Source organism: Spea bombifrons, chromosome 10 (genome assembly GCF_027358695.1).
Source record: "Spea bombifrons isolate aSpeBom1 chromosome 10, aSpeBom1.2.pri, whole genome shotgun sequence".
In the NCBI taxonomy this organism is placed as follows: domain Eukaryota; kingdom Metazoa; phylum Chordata; class Amphibia; order Anura; family Pelobatidae; genus Spea; species Spea bombifrons.
Genome location: NC_071096.1, coordinates 13,480,632 through 13,497,039, shown reverse-complemented (window position 1 = coordinate 13,497,039; position 16,408 = coordinate 13,480,632). Strand labels below are relative to the sequence as shown.

The window sequence follows — 16,408 nt, the reverse complement described above, 5'->3', positions numbered from 1 at the left end:
AAGAATGAGTGCTTTGAGCTGTTGTCAATATTTATATGAGTAGATAAATTTGAAGTTATACCTAAAGTTGCTTACAAGGACAAGCGTTACCCTTAGGAAAAAATGACTGCAGTTTTTCTGAAGTAATACTGCAGTTTTTTGGACATGAAAAAACTGCAATACTGCACATTTACTGCAGTTTTACTGCATTTGTACTTCACTGTACTGCAGTTTTACTGCAGTTATTTTTGTACGGAAGTACAAATGCAATAAAGTTGCAGTACATTGAAGTACAACTGTAGGTTTGCAATATAAAAAAAAGTGCAGTAAATGTGCAGTAATACTGCAGTACAGTGAAGTACAAATGCAGTAAAACTGCAGTAAATGTGCAGTAATACTGCAGTATTACTTCAGAAAAACTGCAGTAATTTTTCGTAAGGGTATGATTATTACGATTATAAACACTTCCCTTCTGCTCTGTGCATGAACACATTTCCCGTAAGGGCATATATCTTTTTTTTCTATTTTTTTTCTATTAAAATCACAATGGGAGATGACAATTACTTGAAAAACATTGCATAAATATGACCTACGTGAAAGTTGTAAAGTTATTATAGATAATAAGAGAATGTGTGAAAATGTGGTTTGTACCTTTAATACTTTAGTGGAGTTGTCCTTCATCTTCATTGTACATGCCTCCGGCACGCAGGATCCACAGCAGTTACCTTCAGCTTCTTTATATGTATACCCCTGTAACAAAAAATAGATCATTCACTTTTTACCCAGCTTGCATACCTCCTCTTTTTCATTTTTCTTCCCCAATTTTCATTGCACAAGCCATTCCTATCACATCCTCCATAACATTTTCAAGTATTAGAAAATGTATTATTTTTAAGAACATTTTTTTTTACAAATATAAAAAGTAATGGTATTAGGAACGTACCTCTGAACAGTCTGTTGGGCTAATGTGAAGGCATTTTTCTTTTTCTGTTATCACGTCATAAGTATCGGTGCAGATGTAGGAGACGCACTTCTCGTCTGCTGGGGTGTATTTCTCACCAGGCTAAAATGTAGAAGGACAATGTCAAAGCCATGACCCAGGCACTGCCCGCTGGAGGATGCACACACACACATAAATAACAGGACACAAGGCAAGTTCTTCATGTTGGAATGTGTTAGGCCACAGAGCTTCATTGACATATAACTGATCACTGCGACACTTATTTTAAACAAACACATAAAATAAAATTATACAAACATGTCCAAAAATACCTTTCCTAGGAACAGCATGTAGCCAAAAGTTATTTTACAAAGTTTACCAAAACAGCGGGTCCTCCAAGCCGCAACGCTACACTAGCAGATGAGTGGGCCTTGTCTATAAGTGCTCCCTTGTGACCCAGCCCATGGGAAACTGTTGCCACAATTTTTGCCATACCTTAGATGGCCAAATTGCAAAACTGATTTATACCTTTAGCCTACATATCCCCAGTTTTTAACATGACCATGATGCCCTACAAAAAGAAGAATGGACGGGTGGGCTGAAATCCCTGTTCCAATCTGCCAATGTTGAAAAAAAGAAGGCCTCTGGAAACATACTCTCTAAAATACTGCCCCCTTTGACCTTCTAAAGAAACACCCCCTTCCAGGACAAGCCCTTGCCAATTTCTGGCAAGAAAAACACAGTTCTTCCCTCCAGTCCAGGACTGGTCATGGTGCCCCTCCACCAATTAGGTCCATGGCCCCCTTGTTGGGTTTCTTTTAGAAAAGAATATAACTGCAAATGTCTAGCGGAAGTCAGGTTCCTTCTCTTAAACTGTCATTTAACAATATGACTGCCATCTAGAGACTTAAATCAAAGTAGAGCTTTAACTAGATAAATCTAGTTTAAGGAAGTTAGAGGTTGTATATTCCAGAACTGGAAAGTAATGGATTATCTTTGTTCCATATTTGTGACTTTGGCTTGGAACCAAATTAGAAATACATTGAAGCTCAAGAAAGAGTGCTTTGTTTGGTGGTGTTTTAAAAAAAAATAGTAATACAGAAATGGAGTTGCACCTTGAAAAAACCCACAATATATACTGTATAATTAAAGTTGAATACATTTAGGGTATAGAGTGTGGATATGAGATCTAAATGGTACCTTCAAGACTTTAGTGGAGTTGTCCTTCATCTTCATTGTACACGCCACTGGTACACATGTGCCGCAGCACTCACCTTCAGCTTTTGTATAATTATATCCCTGTAAAAATATGACAATTTTAGTTAGACTCTCTCTTTCAAAGTTTCATTGCACAAGCCAACCTCTCACATTCCCTCAGATCTTTCAAATCTTAAAACAATATTTATACATAATAGAAATATTTTCACATTTCCTAAAGTTTCTTGCCTAAATTATCAGTACCCATGGAATTATTTCAATACAAACATGTGTTATAAAAAGAAACATACATCACTGCATTCCACAATTGCGCAGACTCTTGTGACAGTAATTGGCACAAACTGGTCGCCTATTTTGTGGCATTCATAGTAGAGACATGGTTCATTAGGCGGGGTCCATGTTTCTTCAGGCTGGATTAATTTAAAAAGAATATATTATCAGTCACAGAATATATGCTTTTCTACCATAATTTAAGACATATAAAACAAAACACGTCAATGAAACGTGAATAAATGAAAGTGTGAAAATTAAGATATAGATGGAGTACCTCCAAAACTTTAGTGGAGCTGTCGTTCATCATCATTGTACATGCCACTGGATCGCATGTGCCGCAGCACTCACCCTCAACTTTACTATATTTATATCCCTGAAACACAAAAGCAATTATTCACTTTTTAAACCAGATTGAAAACCGCCCCTTTCAATGTTTTATTATAGATTCTTGAGACGTACCGGTCTGCATCCATCTGCGCCGGAGACAGTACATTCCTTTGTTATGCTCATGGTAACAAATTGCTCGTCTGTTTTGTTGCATTGATAGTAGGAGCATTTGTCAACAGGAGAGTTCCAGGTCTCACCAGGCTGGGAAACAAAGTATTAAAATTGTACGGCAGTTGTAGTACTTGTCCCGTTGCTAGTTATTGAAATTATGGTGTAAATGTTGAACACAATGCATATCTAATAAAGAAGTACCTTGATAACAATAGTGGTGTCATCGTTCATTTTCATCGTACACGCCACTGGTTCACAAATGCCACCACAACACTGGTCTTCTACCTCCTTAAACTGGAAGCCCTGTGAGAAAATAATAAAAGTAAATATAGTAATGGACGTACAATTATCTAGGCCCTGGTTAAATATGTCATCAATAAACAAACTCACCTCTGCACATTTAATTTGATCACATTTCAGTGGAGTGCACTGTACAGTGAGCGACGTGGCCTCACAGAAGCATTCTTGGCAGTTGCTGGTCCATTTCTCACCGCTCTGTACAGAGGATACCACAATGTCATGATACGGTATATCAAAGGAGCAAAGGGAAGGAAAAAGGAAAGTATAAAAGCAAATGGTAATGAAAAGAAAGGAAAGCACAAAAAGAAAAGGGGAGGGAAAGGAAAAGGAAAGGGAAGAAAGTAAGGTAGGGGAAATGAAGAAGTTAAAAGGAAAGTATAGATAAGGAAACCATTCCACTTTTACATTAAAAAGAGTTAGATGTCACTCACTGCTTTGGGCATCCCATCAGGTCCAACACAGGCTGGAAGAGATTAAAAGAGGAGATTACACTAGTAAAGGCCTGATGTTTTTCAAATAAATAGACGTAAAACTAACCAGTCAAATCTATAGTATTTATAAGGAGTTCACATTCAAATCTGTATGGTTCCATGTGCCCCAGTGTTTCACGTATTTGCTTAGTTTTATAGAGGCATTATAACTTCAGTGTAAAGGAAAAATAAAGAAACAATATGCTTCTGTGTAGTATTCAGTTAAGTTCATAAAAGTTTTACTGAACTTTATCTTTTTGTTGTGAAACAAATATAAAGTTTTTTCTTTTCTTCCCTTGCTTTCGCAAAAAGAGCGCTCAACCGACCAGTTCTTCTGTTACCACCAGTGTTTAATGTGATGAAAATAATAGAACAATTAAGCTTAAATATAAGTTCATCCGACAGACTGACAACATCAATAGTCATATTTTTGTTTGGTGTCCTTTCAAAGTTTGATCCACTGGGAAGAAGAGCGTGTCGTTCTTTCATACTTACAGCAGCTCTCAACACAGACATCGGTGTAAGCATTGAACAACTTGGTCCCTGAGGGACAGTAGCAGCCTTCTGTGAGTCCATTGCTGAGGATTGCTATTTGTCTGTAATTAAAACATGAAGCTTTATAGGTAACCTATAAGTGCTTATTGTAGATAGTAGCAGCATACTTGTGTGTAACCGTTTAGCTAGTCGTACTCCAACTCATTGGATCTAGTTTCTCCCATCTTCAATATGGAGAAGGAAGGAAGCACGGAAGACCCAAAGGCACTTACAGTGGGATTTGAGATCATCTTAAGTGTGACAGGTGCTCTTTAAAGCTAGCAAGCAAAGCTTTTTTGCACTATATTTAAATCACTAATCGGACTTATTCAGTGGTAAAAAAAAGAATAAAACTTTTCATCATAAAGTGTGCAATATATGCTATACATTGTTATGTTAAACAAGCCTTTCTTCACTGAAATTATTACCTGTTGTCACAAGTGTCAGCATGCACTGGACCGCATGCATCGTACATCTTTCCAGCTGGGCAGTTGTATGCTGCAGTGCAAAGACAAGAACGAACTGATCAATGCCATACTTCATATTATCTTATTCTACACGATCCTGAACGCATAGTGCAATATTGCCTTAAAAATCACATAAGGGTAAATATCTCTGCCACTATACTTACGGCAGTGAACTCCAGTCTTTGCTCTCCAATCCACACAGACATCGATAGAGGCACACAACGATGCATAGATCTCTAAGCTGGAGCATTGCACTGAATCGTTGCGGATGCGGCATGCATCAAAAACGCAGCCCTCGTGGTAAGGCTCTGGAGATATCTTCGCGTGGCATTCAGCAAATACACTGTTAAAGGTAGATTATTTTTTACACCGTATCATAGGCTGATTGCCCTCTGGGTTAGGGATATGAATCTGTATTTTTAGATATGATACTGCTCACAATTACAAATGGTGAATTTACAAACAAGATACATCAAGCTCTGTGCATAATTTCCCTTTCTCTGTATATATCCCTATTATTGTGCACATTATTATTTTTTGTTAGAGCACTAATGTATGTTAACCAGATATGCAAGTGTGCCCTGGTCTTTTTCTCAAGGGTGTGTAAAATGTAAGGATCATTTGGAGACTAACATCCTATAGTACAGACCCTACACGATGTGGTAGAGGAACTATAAACACAAGATCAATGAATCCGTGAGATCATTTTCCAGTACACAAAATATTTACAGTACAATATAGACCATATGTAAGCTTCACAAATGCTGTTGATAAGAAGAAGTTATACATATAAAGGAAGTATTTTTTATTTTTTATTTTAATAAGACATTACTTACTCGCTGAGGATCACATCACAGAGAGGTGCAGGTGGACATGCAGTTGGTGGTACAGAAGGTGTTGGGGTTGGCTCGGGAGGTGGGTTACAGTATGAGACATTAGCCCTCCATTGGGTAGCCATCTCAGAACAGTCTTCAATGACCTCTCCATTTGGCAATCGGCAATCCTCAGTGCTATTGTTGGAACAGGTTCCTATAGATTACATAAGGTTACATAAGTACATTTTGTACCATTACAAAGCAGATTTGAAAGAAAAATAAGCCAAGGATTCAGGACGCTGTGTAATACAAGAAAGTACTACTCTGTTATAATATAACAAGTGCACCACGCACAAGTATGGTATGAAATGCATAGATTAAATGCAGAGGATTTTTCTAAAACAGTACATGGTTTGATGATGTATATTTGACCATAGTAAAAAACAGAACAGAACAAATAAAATATATTGTGAAATAATTGTGTTATTTCAATAAAAAAGAAACATTTTTGTACATACCACACTGCCCTTCTGTGTTGTAACCAAACATGCCGAATGGTAGCTTAATAACAAAGATCATGCCGCTAAACGAGATGTAGGCTTTTATTTCTGGAATTTCAACCACCATGTTAATTCCAGCGCTGGAGACAGTAATGCCATCGGTGGTGAATCCTGGGGTTACCCAAAGTTGGTTGAATCTAATCTGTTGGGTCAAATATGGAACGTGTTTACCTAATCCAGTTTAGGCACAAATTACAGAAATATATTTTGTAGTACAATGGTGGACTGCAATGAATCCCTCAAGTATTTCAATCCAACATCTTAACATAAATTTGCTTTTGATTCCACCACAGGTAATTTTCTGTCAGTACCAGAAAAGGGAGCTGATATCCTTTGCAGCCATTGACAAGCTGTCTGTAGCCAACCTGGTTTGACCCTGCTTGAAATCAGTCATGTGTTCAACTTAATACTGACTATCATATTGAGAATGACAATTGTTAAAATGGACATATTTCTAAAGTCTTACCCTGTTTCTCATTCTTCCTTCGAACATTGTACGAGTCAACAGAACTTCGTTGGACTTGTAGTAAATTAGTAGAGACTGTGGACAGGACAAACCATCATCAGCACCACAGAAATAATTATCAATAAGGACACGGAAGTTATCAAATTTGGGGGTGATCTGTTGTACGAGGACATAGGTGCAGTTGTCTAGGAAAGTATAGTAGGTTCCATCAAATGTAATATAATGAGGATCACCCCATCCGGTGCAAACACCTACGAAAAAAACAAAACAAATTAGTGTCACTGGGCTTAACTTTTTAATGCATGTGCTATTCCTATTCCCCCAAATTTAACAATATTGGTTTTAAATGTTGAAGTCACAAAACATCACTCTTGTACACTTCAAGAAATTGACGAAAAAAAAATGTTATTATTATTCATGTAATTTTTAAGCCACTATAGGGTTTTTCAAAAACAATGTGTTCAGTATCATCATTGGGATTATGAAGAGGCAGGAAAGTCTTACAGGTAATGTCTGACAGAATGTCCTATCATCAGCAGCCAAGAAAGAAGCTAAACAACAGCCACGTCTCTAAACAGGATACTTACATTCACATTCATAATGATAACAGCAGCCGTCCGAATCGTAGACTTTTACTGGGGGAAAACCACTAGCACAGGTGATTTCTTCTACAGATTTGCAAGTCACAGGTTCAATGGTGACAACATCGTTTTCATTACATTTGGCCACTGTGCAGTTGCTGATTGACCATGTTTCATTACTCTGTAACAGGACAGAAAAGAAATTTAGCCAACACACAATCACACACCTTAGAAGGTAATCAGTGATGGTCTTCAGACCTCAATTTTAGAGCAACTGCATCAAAAGATACCATTTATATACATATAATAGTACTGCTGTTGTTTGGGTCTCTTGTACATGTAATAGAGTGCACAGTAGAACCCGGTTGTTATACCTTGAGAGTTATGGTTGTGTTGTTATCCATCTTCATCGTACAAGCCACCTTGACACATTCGCCACAACATTTTCCGGGCATCACTCTGTATTCAAAATCCTGTAACAAATAACAGTACTTTTTATTCTGTTCCTTATTTGTTTAGTTTAGCGCTATTTTAGGCTAGAGACATAAATGAAAATATCGCTGTCCTTTAGCACATACCCCTGAACAATCTGCTGAGCTGGAAACGTTGCAGTTTTCATTCTCTGTTACCACATGATAAGTACTATTGCAGGTGTAGGAGGTGCACTTCTGGTCTGGTGGGGTGTATTTTTCACCAGGCTAAAATATAAAAGAAAAATAGCAAACCATGCTGATTTTCTTTTTAAACTCTATAAGTCATTGCAGAGGTCTAAAGGAAGCAAGGTTACAAATTAAGCCGTATTGCAACACATTTAAACTTCAGGTAGATAAGTGTTTTTTTCAGTTCAACTAGATGATTCAACTAGATTTGACAAATTTTGCTTTAGAGACACCTTGAATACCAGAATTTGCACCCAAGGTCTCACTTTTGTGTCAACCTGTACACCAAACTGATAGATGATCAAGGTTTTTCTTCATATCACTGAGAACCAACTCATAAAATAAGTCCAATTCTAATGTTTGTACCATGAGAGTTATGATTGTGTTGTTATCCATCTTCATTGTACAAGCCACCATCTCACATGAGCCACAGCAGTCACCTTCGGCCTTTTTATACATATATCCCTGTAACACAAAAGAGATAATTCACTTTATTATCCATCACTGCACAAGTCACCCTCTCATATTTCCCATTTACCACTTTGTATTCATATCTCTGTCATAAATAACAATAGTTTCACTCAATTCCTCAAGTTCCTTGCCTACATTATTAGAACATATGGAATAATATCTATAACAAAATACGATATATATACATACAGCACTGCATTCCAGGACAGAGCAGACGCTCATCACGTTAACCGGGACAAACTGGCCATCTATTTTGTGGCATTCATAGTAGAGACATGGTTCGTTAGGTGGTGTCCATGTTTCTTCAGGCTGGAAAAGTTAAAAAAAGAAAATAAACTTTGCATGTGAGATTTAAAAATAAACATGAGTGGAAAAACTAAGATACATAATGTTAACTATTTTTTGGGTGGGAAAAATTGTGTGTGGAAACGCCGACTCATTACCTTTAATACTTTAGTAGAGTTATCTGACATCTTCATTGTACAGGCCACTGTCTCACATTTGCCACAGCAGTCACCTTCAGCTTTTGTATAATTATACCCCTTGAACACAAAAGAGATGATTCACATTATTAGCCAGATTACAACCCCCTATTTTTAAACTTTCATCAGTTAAAAAAACGCTCTTGTGTTTTTTGCGCTTCAACATTTCCGGGGGAATTCCCTTGTGTTCCAAACTGAATAATAAATAATATTTTTTTCTCATTTCAAATTCATTTCTTGCATTATTAACACTGATAGGACCACCATATTCTAATATTATTATATATTATACTATTATTCATGATATTCTAATAATAATGCAGTTAAAACATATATTGGTGTCAAACACTGAGGCAATATCTACAGTAAATGCTTTCTATTACAATATAAATATATTGATGAAATGAAATACTGTTTTAATATTGAAATGTTATGAATTTACGAACAGCATGACATTATGTCACAAATGTTATGAAGAGCAGACATTGCAGTCATTTATCACATACCTCTGAGCAGTCTGTAGGGCTGACAACAAGGCACCTCTCTTTCTCTGTTATCAGGTCATAGGTCTCGGTGCAGATGTAGGAGGTGCACTTCTCGTCTGCTGGGGTGTATTTTTCACCAGGCTAAATGGTAAAATAAAGATATGAAAATCAAATACAAGTTTGTCTAGAAGAAGCCAGGTCAAATATCTGAACAACATGACCATCATCGTGCTGTTTTTAGAAGTAAATCGAAGGAAAGGTTCAACTTAATACATTTGAGCTTAAGAAAGACATGGCGGATGGGTATTCCAGAACAGAAACGTGATGGGTTATCTTTCTTCTCGCATTTAGTTATGTATTATCCCCGCCTCGATTTACTAATAGATTGTAAGCTTGCAAGAGCATGGCCTTCCTTTTCTGTACCTGTATGTCAAAGTATGTTAATGTACCTGTTAATTGTGAATGCTGTCAATGTTAATGTTTCCTCCGTAATTATACATAATTAAAGTTAAAAAAATAGGAATGGAGAAATGTACAACAAATACCTTCAATACTTTAATGGAATCGTCCTTCATCTTCATTGTGCATGCCACCCTCACACATTTGCCACAGCACTCATCCTCAGATTTTGTATAGTTATATCCCTGCAACACAAAAAAGATGATTAGGTTTTTGAAACCAGGTACAAACAACCTCTATTAAAGGCAACGTTTTCCAGGCATCACTTCATATTTAAAACATTTTTAAAAAAAATACATATTTTTTGCTCTGTTCCTTGTATTTATACCTTGATGATGATGATGATTATTTGTATCACATAATTCAATATTGCACTCTTTATCACAGTACAATGTTATTGTTTATGCAATTAAAATCATATTTTACATCGATAGTCTATGTGTATATATTTTTATTTTCATTTAGTTAAGCACTATTTTAGGATAGAAATGTTATAAATTAATGGCAAAACCAATCATTTAGCACATACCTCTGAGCAACCTGCTTCATCGGCAACATCACATTTGTCTTTCTCAGTTACCACATCGTGAGTATCAGTGCAGAGGTAGGAGATGCACTTCTCGTCTGGTGGCGTGTATTTTTCACCAGGCTAAAACGTAGAAGGACAAGATCAAGAACCATCTTATTTCACAAATGTTGTATATCTGGCTGCAGATATCTCTTCAGCAACCATCAGCTAGATATAATTTGTTTTGAGCATTAAATCTAGGGAGTATTTCAAACAGATACATGTTTGTTTTGGAAAGACGTGAAGATTGGATGCTTGAGGGCCAGAAAGTTGTCTTTCTTTGGCTTCTGAAGTTCTCACATTTTGTTCTGGGACCACCTTAAAAAAATGCATTTGAACTCCAAGAATGAGTCCTTTGCCCTCTGCCATGTGTACTTGTCACAAAGTTCTAAAAAATATACATAAAAATCCCTATAGAGAAATACCCTTTCAAGGGCAAAGGTCCTGATTATAAAAACTTTTCTCCAAAAATTACACGTATAGAAATACAGCTTAAATACCTTTAAAACTTTAGTGGAATTATCTTTCATCTTCATTGTACATTCCTCCTGCTTACAAGTGCCACAGCATTCACTGTCAACTTTTATATATGTATATCCCTGTAACACAAAATAAATTATTCTTTTTTCACAAGTTGGGAAGGTTTCACCACACTTTCTTGCGTTCTCCCCAACAGTTCCCAGACATCACCTTGTTTCAAAGTCCTGTGAATAACAATATGCTAAGTGCTTCAAATGGATTATTTTTATCATTAACATATCATCTCTACATCAATGTGTGTTAGTAAAAGTAACATACGGCACTGCATTCCATAATTGAGCAGACTCTCGTCACGGTGGTAGGGACAAACTGGTCTCCTATTTTGTGGCATTCATAGTAGAGACATGGTTCATTAGGTGGGGTCCATGTTTCTTCAGGCTGGGTAAATTCAAAAGAGGAAATAATTAGCACTGACTGAATCCACTCTTTGTCCACCATCATTCCCAAGCAAAAAAAAATCTATACCATATACATCATCAAACTTCAATATTTTGAAAAAGAAAACAACAAATGGGAGTGTGGAGTACCTCCAAAACTTTAGTGGAGTTGTCCTTCATCATCATTGTACATGCTTCCTGAACACATGTGCCACAGCACTCACTGTCAACTTTTCTATATGTATATCCCTGAAATAATAAAAAAAAACATTATTCACTTTTTAGCCAGATTCCAAGTCCCTTCCAAAATGTCATGAGATTTTCTTGAGACGTACCGGTCTGCATCCATCTGCGCTGGAGACAGTACATTCCTTTGTTATGCTCACGGTAACAAATTGCTCGTCTGTTTTGTTGCATTGATAGTAGGAGCATTTGTCAACAGGAGAGTTCCAGGTCTCACCAGGCTGGGAAACAAAGCAAAATATAAAATTGCATGACATATGTCAAACAATGTTCAATTGAACACAATGTATATGTAATAAACAAGTACCTTGATAACAATAGTGGTGTCATCAGTCATTTTCATTGTGCATGCCACTGGTTCACAAATGCCACAACATTGATCTTTTACTTCCTTGTACTCGAAGCCCTATCATAAAAAAAAAATAGTTATATAAATAGTTCTAACTATGACATGATGATTTACCATGTTTTAATTATGTCAATACATTAACTCACCTCTGCACATTGAATTTGGACACATTTCAGTGGACTGCACTGTACAGTGAGCGACGTGGCCTCACAGACACATTCTTGGCAGTTGCTGATCCATTTCTCTGCAGGCTACACATAGGATATAAAAATGTCATGATATATCCAGCTACACTGGTTAACTCACAATGGAAAGACAAAAGGAAAGAAAAAAGGAAAAAAAAAATCTGCATTAAAAATGTACAATGTCACTCACCGCTTTGGGCATTCCATCTGGTCCAACGCAAGCTGGAACACATGAATTTAGGAGATTACACTGGTTATTCAGGCATAAAGTTGAACAGCTAATCTATAGCATCTATAAGATGTTCACGTTCAAAGTCCGTGCAATATGTCTGGCTATGTGCCCTGCCACACTTGAAGCATTTGCCCAGTCTTAAGTGAACATGGGAACATGTATGTAAAGAATAAGTATGATGTTTGCTTCCGTGTACTAATCAGTAAAGTTTAGTAATATTACAAAAATTGGTGATTTACAAAAAAGTAACTCACTAACTAACTTGCAAACCTAACTAATAAGTTTGATCAACTGAGATCCCATTGATTACTGAAAATAATTTGCTAAACTAGTTTTTAAACATTGGAAGTTAAACATGCATGGGATAGGCTAGCCTGAATCTAAGGTAAAACCAAGAAGTGATGGAAGAAATCCATGTCATTCTTTAACACTTACGGCAGCTCTTAACGCAGACATCAGCGTACGTGTTGAATAGCTTGGTTCCAGAGGGACAGTAGCAGCCTTCTGTCATTCCATTGCTGAGGCTCGGTACTTCCCTGTAACAAAAACATGACTCTGAACAGTTAATTCTATTTCTATTGCCAACATTCTTGCTACAAACAATAATATCCTAAATGTTTTAATTAGTATTAAATTAGTATAAACACAATCGATATAAATATATATATATATCATATATATAATTGACATGCAATGATCACTTCCACTATAACCTCATTATATTGAGAATGTATCACATTATTTTTAGGATTTGTTTAGCTTGATATCATCTGCATCGTCTTTGCTTCTACCTCCTCTCAGCTCTGTGTGTATTGTTGTAGCAAAATGTATGTAAACCTCTAGTAGTAGACATTGTTCATATCCTTATGGTTTATATCCTTAGATCTGTTAAGCCAATACCATATCAGCACTTTGAAATGCATGCTAAGACAGCAAGATGACATCTCTCACATACAGTACAACAGAAATATATAAGTAAGAAAGAATAACATCTTTTACTATACACTGTGCAAGCAAGCAGGTAATATGCAATTTAAGGTTAGTTTCTAAACTGATGTTTTTACCTGTTCTCGCAGGTATCACAATGCACTGGACCACAAGGATCGTACACCTTTCCAGCTGGGCAGTAGTAGGCTACAGTGCAAAAACAAGAATACATTGATAAGTGTCTAAAAGTCACACTACGTGTTTTCTGTTAAAATGCTATAAAAGATCTTGAAATGATAGCATTACTTACGGCAATGGTCTTCAGTATTTCCCCTCCAGTCCACACAGACATCGATAGAGGCACACATTGCCGCATAGACCTCTAAGCTGGAGCATTGCACTGAATCGTTGCGGATGCGGCATGCATCATAAACACAGCCCTTATAGTAAGGCTCTGGAGATATCTTCTTGTGGCATTCAGCGAATACACTGTTAAAGGTAAAGGAGTTGATAATAGGGTGCAATAAATACCATATCCAAGTGTCAAAAAACATTTCCATTGATGTGAAAGTCATGATATATACATATTTTTTTAAATACTCTTAAAAATACTTTTTTTTTTATTGAAAGAAGAAATGCGCTGTAAATAGACCATAAGTACATAGGCAATGTGTATACATGTTACAGTGCCAAACAATGTGTGTATTACATAAAAATATGGTACATAGATTAGACCACTGGACAATTTCAATGCTGGCATTAAGCGGTGTCTCAGTCAAAAGGGAGCATGACATGTCTCTCAGAGATTGGGATTAGAAAGTACAGTGTATCCCCCCCCCAAAAAAAGAGATTTATATAAAGTAAGAAGAAACCATGAAGAAATTATAGTTGGACCCCCCGACCCAGACCATCGCCCGAGTCCTACCCACAAACACCAAGCTAAAGGGGTTGGAAATCCCTTATGGAATTAAAAAAATATTTTTAATATATAAAAGAATACTTACTCGCTTAGGATGACATCACAGAGAGGTGTAGATGGGCAATCTGTTGGTGGTACAGAAGGTGTTGGCTCGGGAGGTGGATTGCAGACTGTAAAGTTAGCCCTCCATTCGGCAGCCATTTGAGAACAGTCTTCAACGACCTTTCCATCTGGCAAACGACAATCCTCGGTGCTGTTGTTGGAGCAGGTGCCTATTGGTAAATAGGTAAAAATACCATACCATTACAAAGAGGATTTAACGCAGAAAGCAAAATGTCTGAGGATCCTGTATTCCTGGAAAGTATTTCAAATGAAATTTAAGGATGACATGAAGAGGTTTTTTTTTCTTAGAGGGGATGTGTTTTGTTGTTGTATTTATAAAATAATAAAATATATATTGTGTACCAACGTGGGATTTCAATGAAAATACGTACCACACTGTCCTTCTGTGTTGTAACCAAACATGCTGAATGGCAGCTTAATAACAAAGATCAGTCCACTAAAGGAGATGTAGGCTTTTATTTCTGGAATCTCAACCACCATGTTAATTCCAGCGCTGGAGACAATAATGCCATCTGCAGTGAATCCTGGCGTTACCCAATTTTGGTTGAATCTAATCTGTTGGGACAAATACAGAAACAGCCATTGTCATCCATCTTAGCCACTAATTGTCCAATTGTTACAGTTAGGTGGTAGACTGAACTTAATGACTCAAGAATTTCATGGCAACATATAGCTGAATTTATTTTATAGTCCACAGTGGAACCTGGTCACCCCTTCTGAAACATCACTCGTGAAGGCGTAGGTTCCAAGTTTGATCGCTCATATCTTGTAACCTATTGAGTTTGATGTCTGCATGAATTTATTGATGAGTTGCAGTGAAAAACACTGCATCAAATGCCGTTCATGCCAGGGTGTTTCAAAGAGGAATCAAGTTGTCGATGACACACGACACTTTTTTACAATAACAATTGCAACAATAGAAATATTTTTCAGTACTTACCATGTTTCTCATTCTTCCTTGGAACATTGTACGAGTCAGCAAAAGTTCATTGGACTTGTAGTAAACTATTATAGACTGTGGACAGGACAAACCATCTGCAGCATCACAGAAATAATTATCGACAAGGATGCGGAAGTTATCAAATTTGGGGGTGATCTGTTGTACGAGGACATAGGTGCAGTTGTCTAGGAAAGTATAGTAGGTTCCATCAAATGTAATATAATGAGGATCACCCCATCCACCGCAAACACCTACAAGAAACCAAAACAGATGCATATGTGAATAAGTAACTTTTTAATTAATAAATGCATTTTTTAAGTTATACCATTTGCAGTCAAAACACGAGCTAAACAGCAGCCATATATCTGATCAGGATACTCACATTCACATTCATAATGGTAACAGCAGCCATCTGCACTGTAGACTTTGACTGGTGGAAAACCATTATCACAGGTGACTATCTCCACAGGTGGGCATGAAACAGGTTCGAAAGTGACAACATTGTTTCCATGACATGTGGCCACTGTGCAGTTGCTGATTGACCAGGTTTCATTAGTCTGTAACAGGAAAGAAAATTCACTAAATGTAGAACTGGCACACATGCACACACACACACATAAATATCATGTCATTCTATGCTTTCTGTTTTAGCTATCAAAGAGGTAATTCTGTGTGTCATTTTTATAAATATATCCAGGTCACGGCCGGTTGTTCTATTTGGTTAAATCAGTAGACTTGACACAATAATTGTATTGTATAAATACAGTACAAGAGTCTGGGACAAGAGTACAAGAACTTACTTTTCTGGGAGGGCAGCCTTCAACTGGAGTTGTTGTTTCTATCTTTGGTGTTGTTGTCTCAATAGATGTAGTTGTTGTTGACACTGGAGTGGTGGTAGTCGTTGGGGGTGGCAGAGTTGTAGGTTGGCATGGTCCTTGGAATCTTTCAGCGTTACATTCTTCATTACAAATTGCATAGAAATGGCATCCGGCTTCATCAGTCCTGTTGTAAATGACTGCTCCTTTAAAAACAAAAAAGAAACACATTTGTTGGCAGAAAAAGAACAATGGGCCAGTCCAAAACAAGGCATATAGGACAGGAACCAAAGTTACAAAATCAATAATAGAAACTGCATACAGAAATGAAAAGTATAGCATACTTTGCATAAGAGTGCACAAAAAAATATTAGTCCAACAAGGAAAATCATATGATCAATTGTTGTCTGACTGCGTACACAATCAGTCAAAAATGTATATGCCATGGTCGGTTGTTTTTACATATAGTTACATAGTTCATAAGGTTGAAAAAAGACCTAAGTCCATCAAGTTCAACCCTTCTACCTAACCTC

General features: G+C 36.9%; 1 protein-coding gene across 1 annotated transcript in view; it reads right to left on the bottom strand.

Moving 5' to 3' along the window:
* LOC128467096 (mucin-5B-like) overlaps window positions 1-16,408 on the bottom strand; it is a 61,516-nt gene that overhangs the window by 24,764 nt on the left and 20,344 nt on the right. The window contains exons 33-71 of the mRNA XM_053448610.1: window positions 15,861-16,081; window positions 15,443-15,617; window positions 15,061-15,311; window positions 14,492-14,675; window positions 14,083-14,269; window positions 13,389-13,567; window positions 13,216-13,285; window positions 12,587-12,687; window positions 12,110-12,141; window positions 11,881-11,985; window positions 11,693-11,791; window positions 11,478-11,606; window positions 11,293-11,391; window positions 11,024-11,143; window positions 10,726-10,824; window positions 10,187-10,306; window positions 9,744-9,842; window positions 9,220-9,339; window positions 8,675-8,773; window positions 8,421-8,540; window positions 8,127-8,225; window positions 7,680-7,799; window positions 7,476-7,574; window positions 7,108-7,282; window positions 6,521-6,771; window positions 6,013-6,196; window positions 5,516-5,708; window positions 4,844-5,022; window positions 4,641-4,710; window positions 4,174-4,274; window positions 3,640-3,671; window positions 3,299-3,403; window positions 3,110-3,211; window positions 2,870-2,998; window positions 2,685-2,783; window positions 2,428-2,547; window positions 2,120-2,218; window positions 923-1,042; window positions 631-729 (exon numbers count right to left, since the gene is read on the bottom strand). Coding sequence (XP_053304585.1) covers window positions 631-729; window positions 923-1,042; window positions 2,120-2,218; window positions 2,428-2,547; window positions 2,685-2,783; window positions 2,870-2,998; window positions 3,110-3,211; window positions 3,299-3,403; window positions 3,640-3,671; window positions 4,174-4,274; window positions 4,641-4,710; window positions 4,844-5,022; window positions 5,516-5,708; window positions 6,013-6,196; window positions 6,521-6,771; window positions 7,108-7,282; window positions 7,476-7,574; window positions 7,680-7,799; window positions 8,127-8,225; window positions 8,421-8,540; window positions 8,675-8,773; window positions 9,220-9,339; window positions 9,744-9,842; window positions 10,187-10,306; window positions 10,726-10,824; window positions 11,024-11,143; window positions 11,293-11,391; window positions 11,478-11,606; window positions 11,693-11,791; window positions 11,881-11,985; window positions 12,110-12,141; window positions 12,587-12,687; window positions 13,216-13,285; window positions 13,389-13,567; window positions 14,083-14,269; window positions 14,492-14,675; window positions 15,061-15,311; window positions 15,443-15,617; window positions 15,861-16,081 — 4,985 coding nt within the window. The remainder of the gene's footprint in view (window positions 1-630; window positions 730-922; window positions 1,043-2,119; window positions 2,219-2,427; window positions 2,548-2,684; window positions 2,784-2,869; window positions 2,999-3,109; window positions 3,212-3,298; window positions 3,404-3,639; window positions 3,672-4,173; window positions 4,275-4,640; window positions 4,711-4,843; window positions 5,023-5,515; window positions 5,709-6,012; window positions 6,197-6,520; window positions 6,772-7,107; window positions 7,283-7,475; window positions 7,575-7,679; window positions 7,800-8,126; window positions 8,226-8,420; window positions 8,541-8,674; window positions 8,774-9,219; window positions 9,340-9,743; window positions 9,843-10,186; window positions 10,307-10,725; window positions 10,825-11,023; window positions 11,144-11,292; window positions 11,392-11,477; window positions 11,607-11,692; window positions 11,792-11,880; window positions 11,986-12,109; window positions 12,142-12,586; window positions 12,688-13,215; window positions 13,286-13,388; window positions 13,568-14,082; window positions 14,270-14,491; window positions 14,676-15,060; window positions 15,312-15,442; window positions 15,618-15,860; window positions 16,082-16,408) is intronic.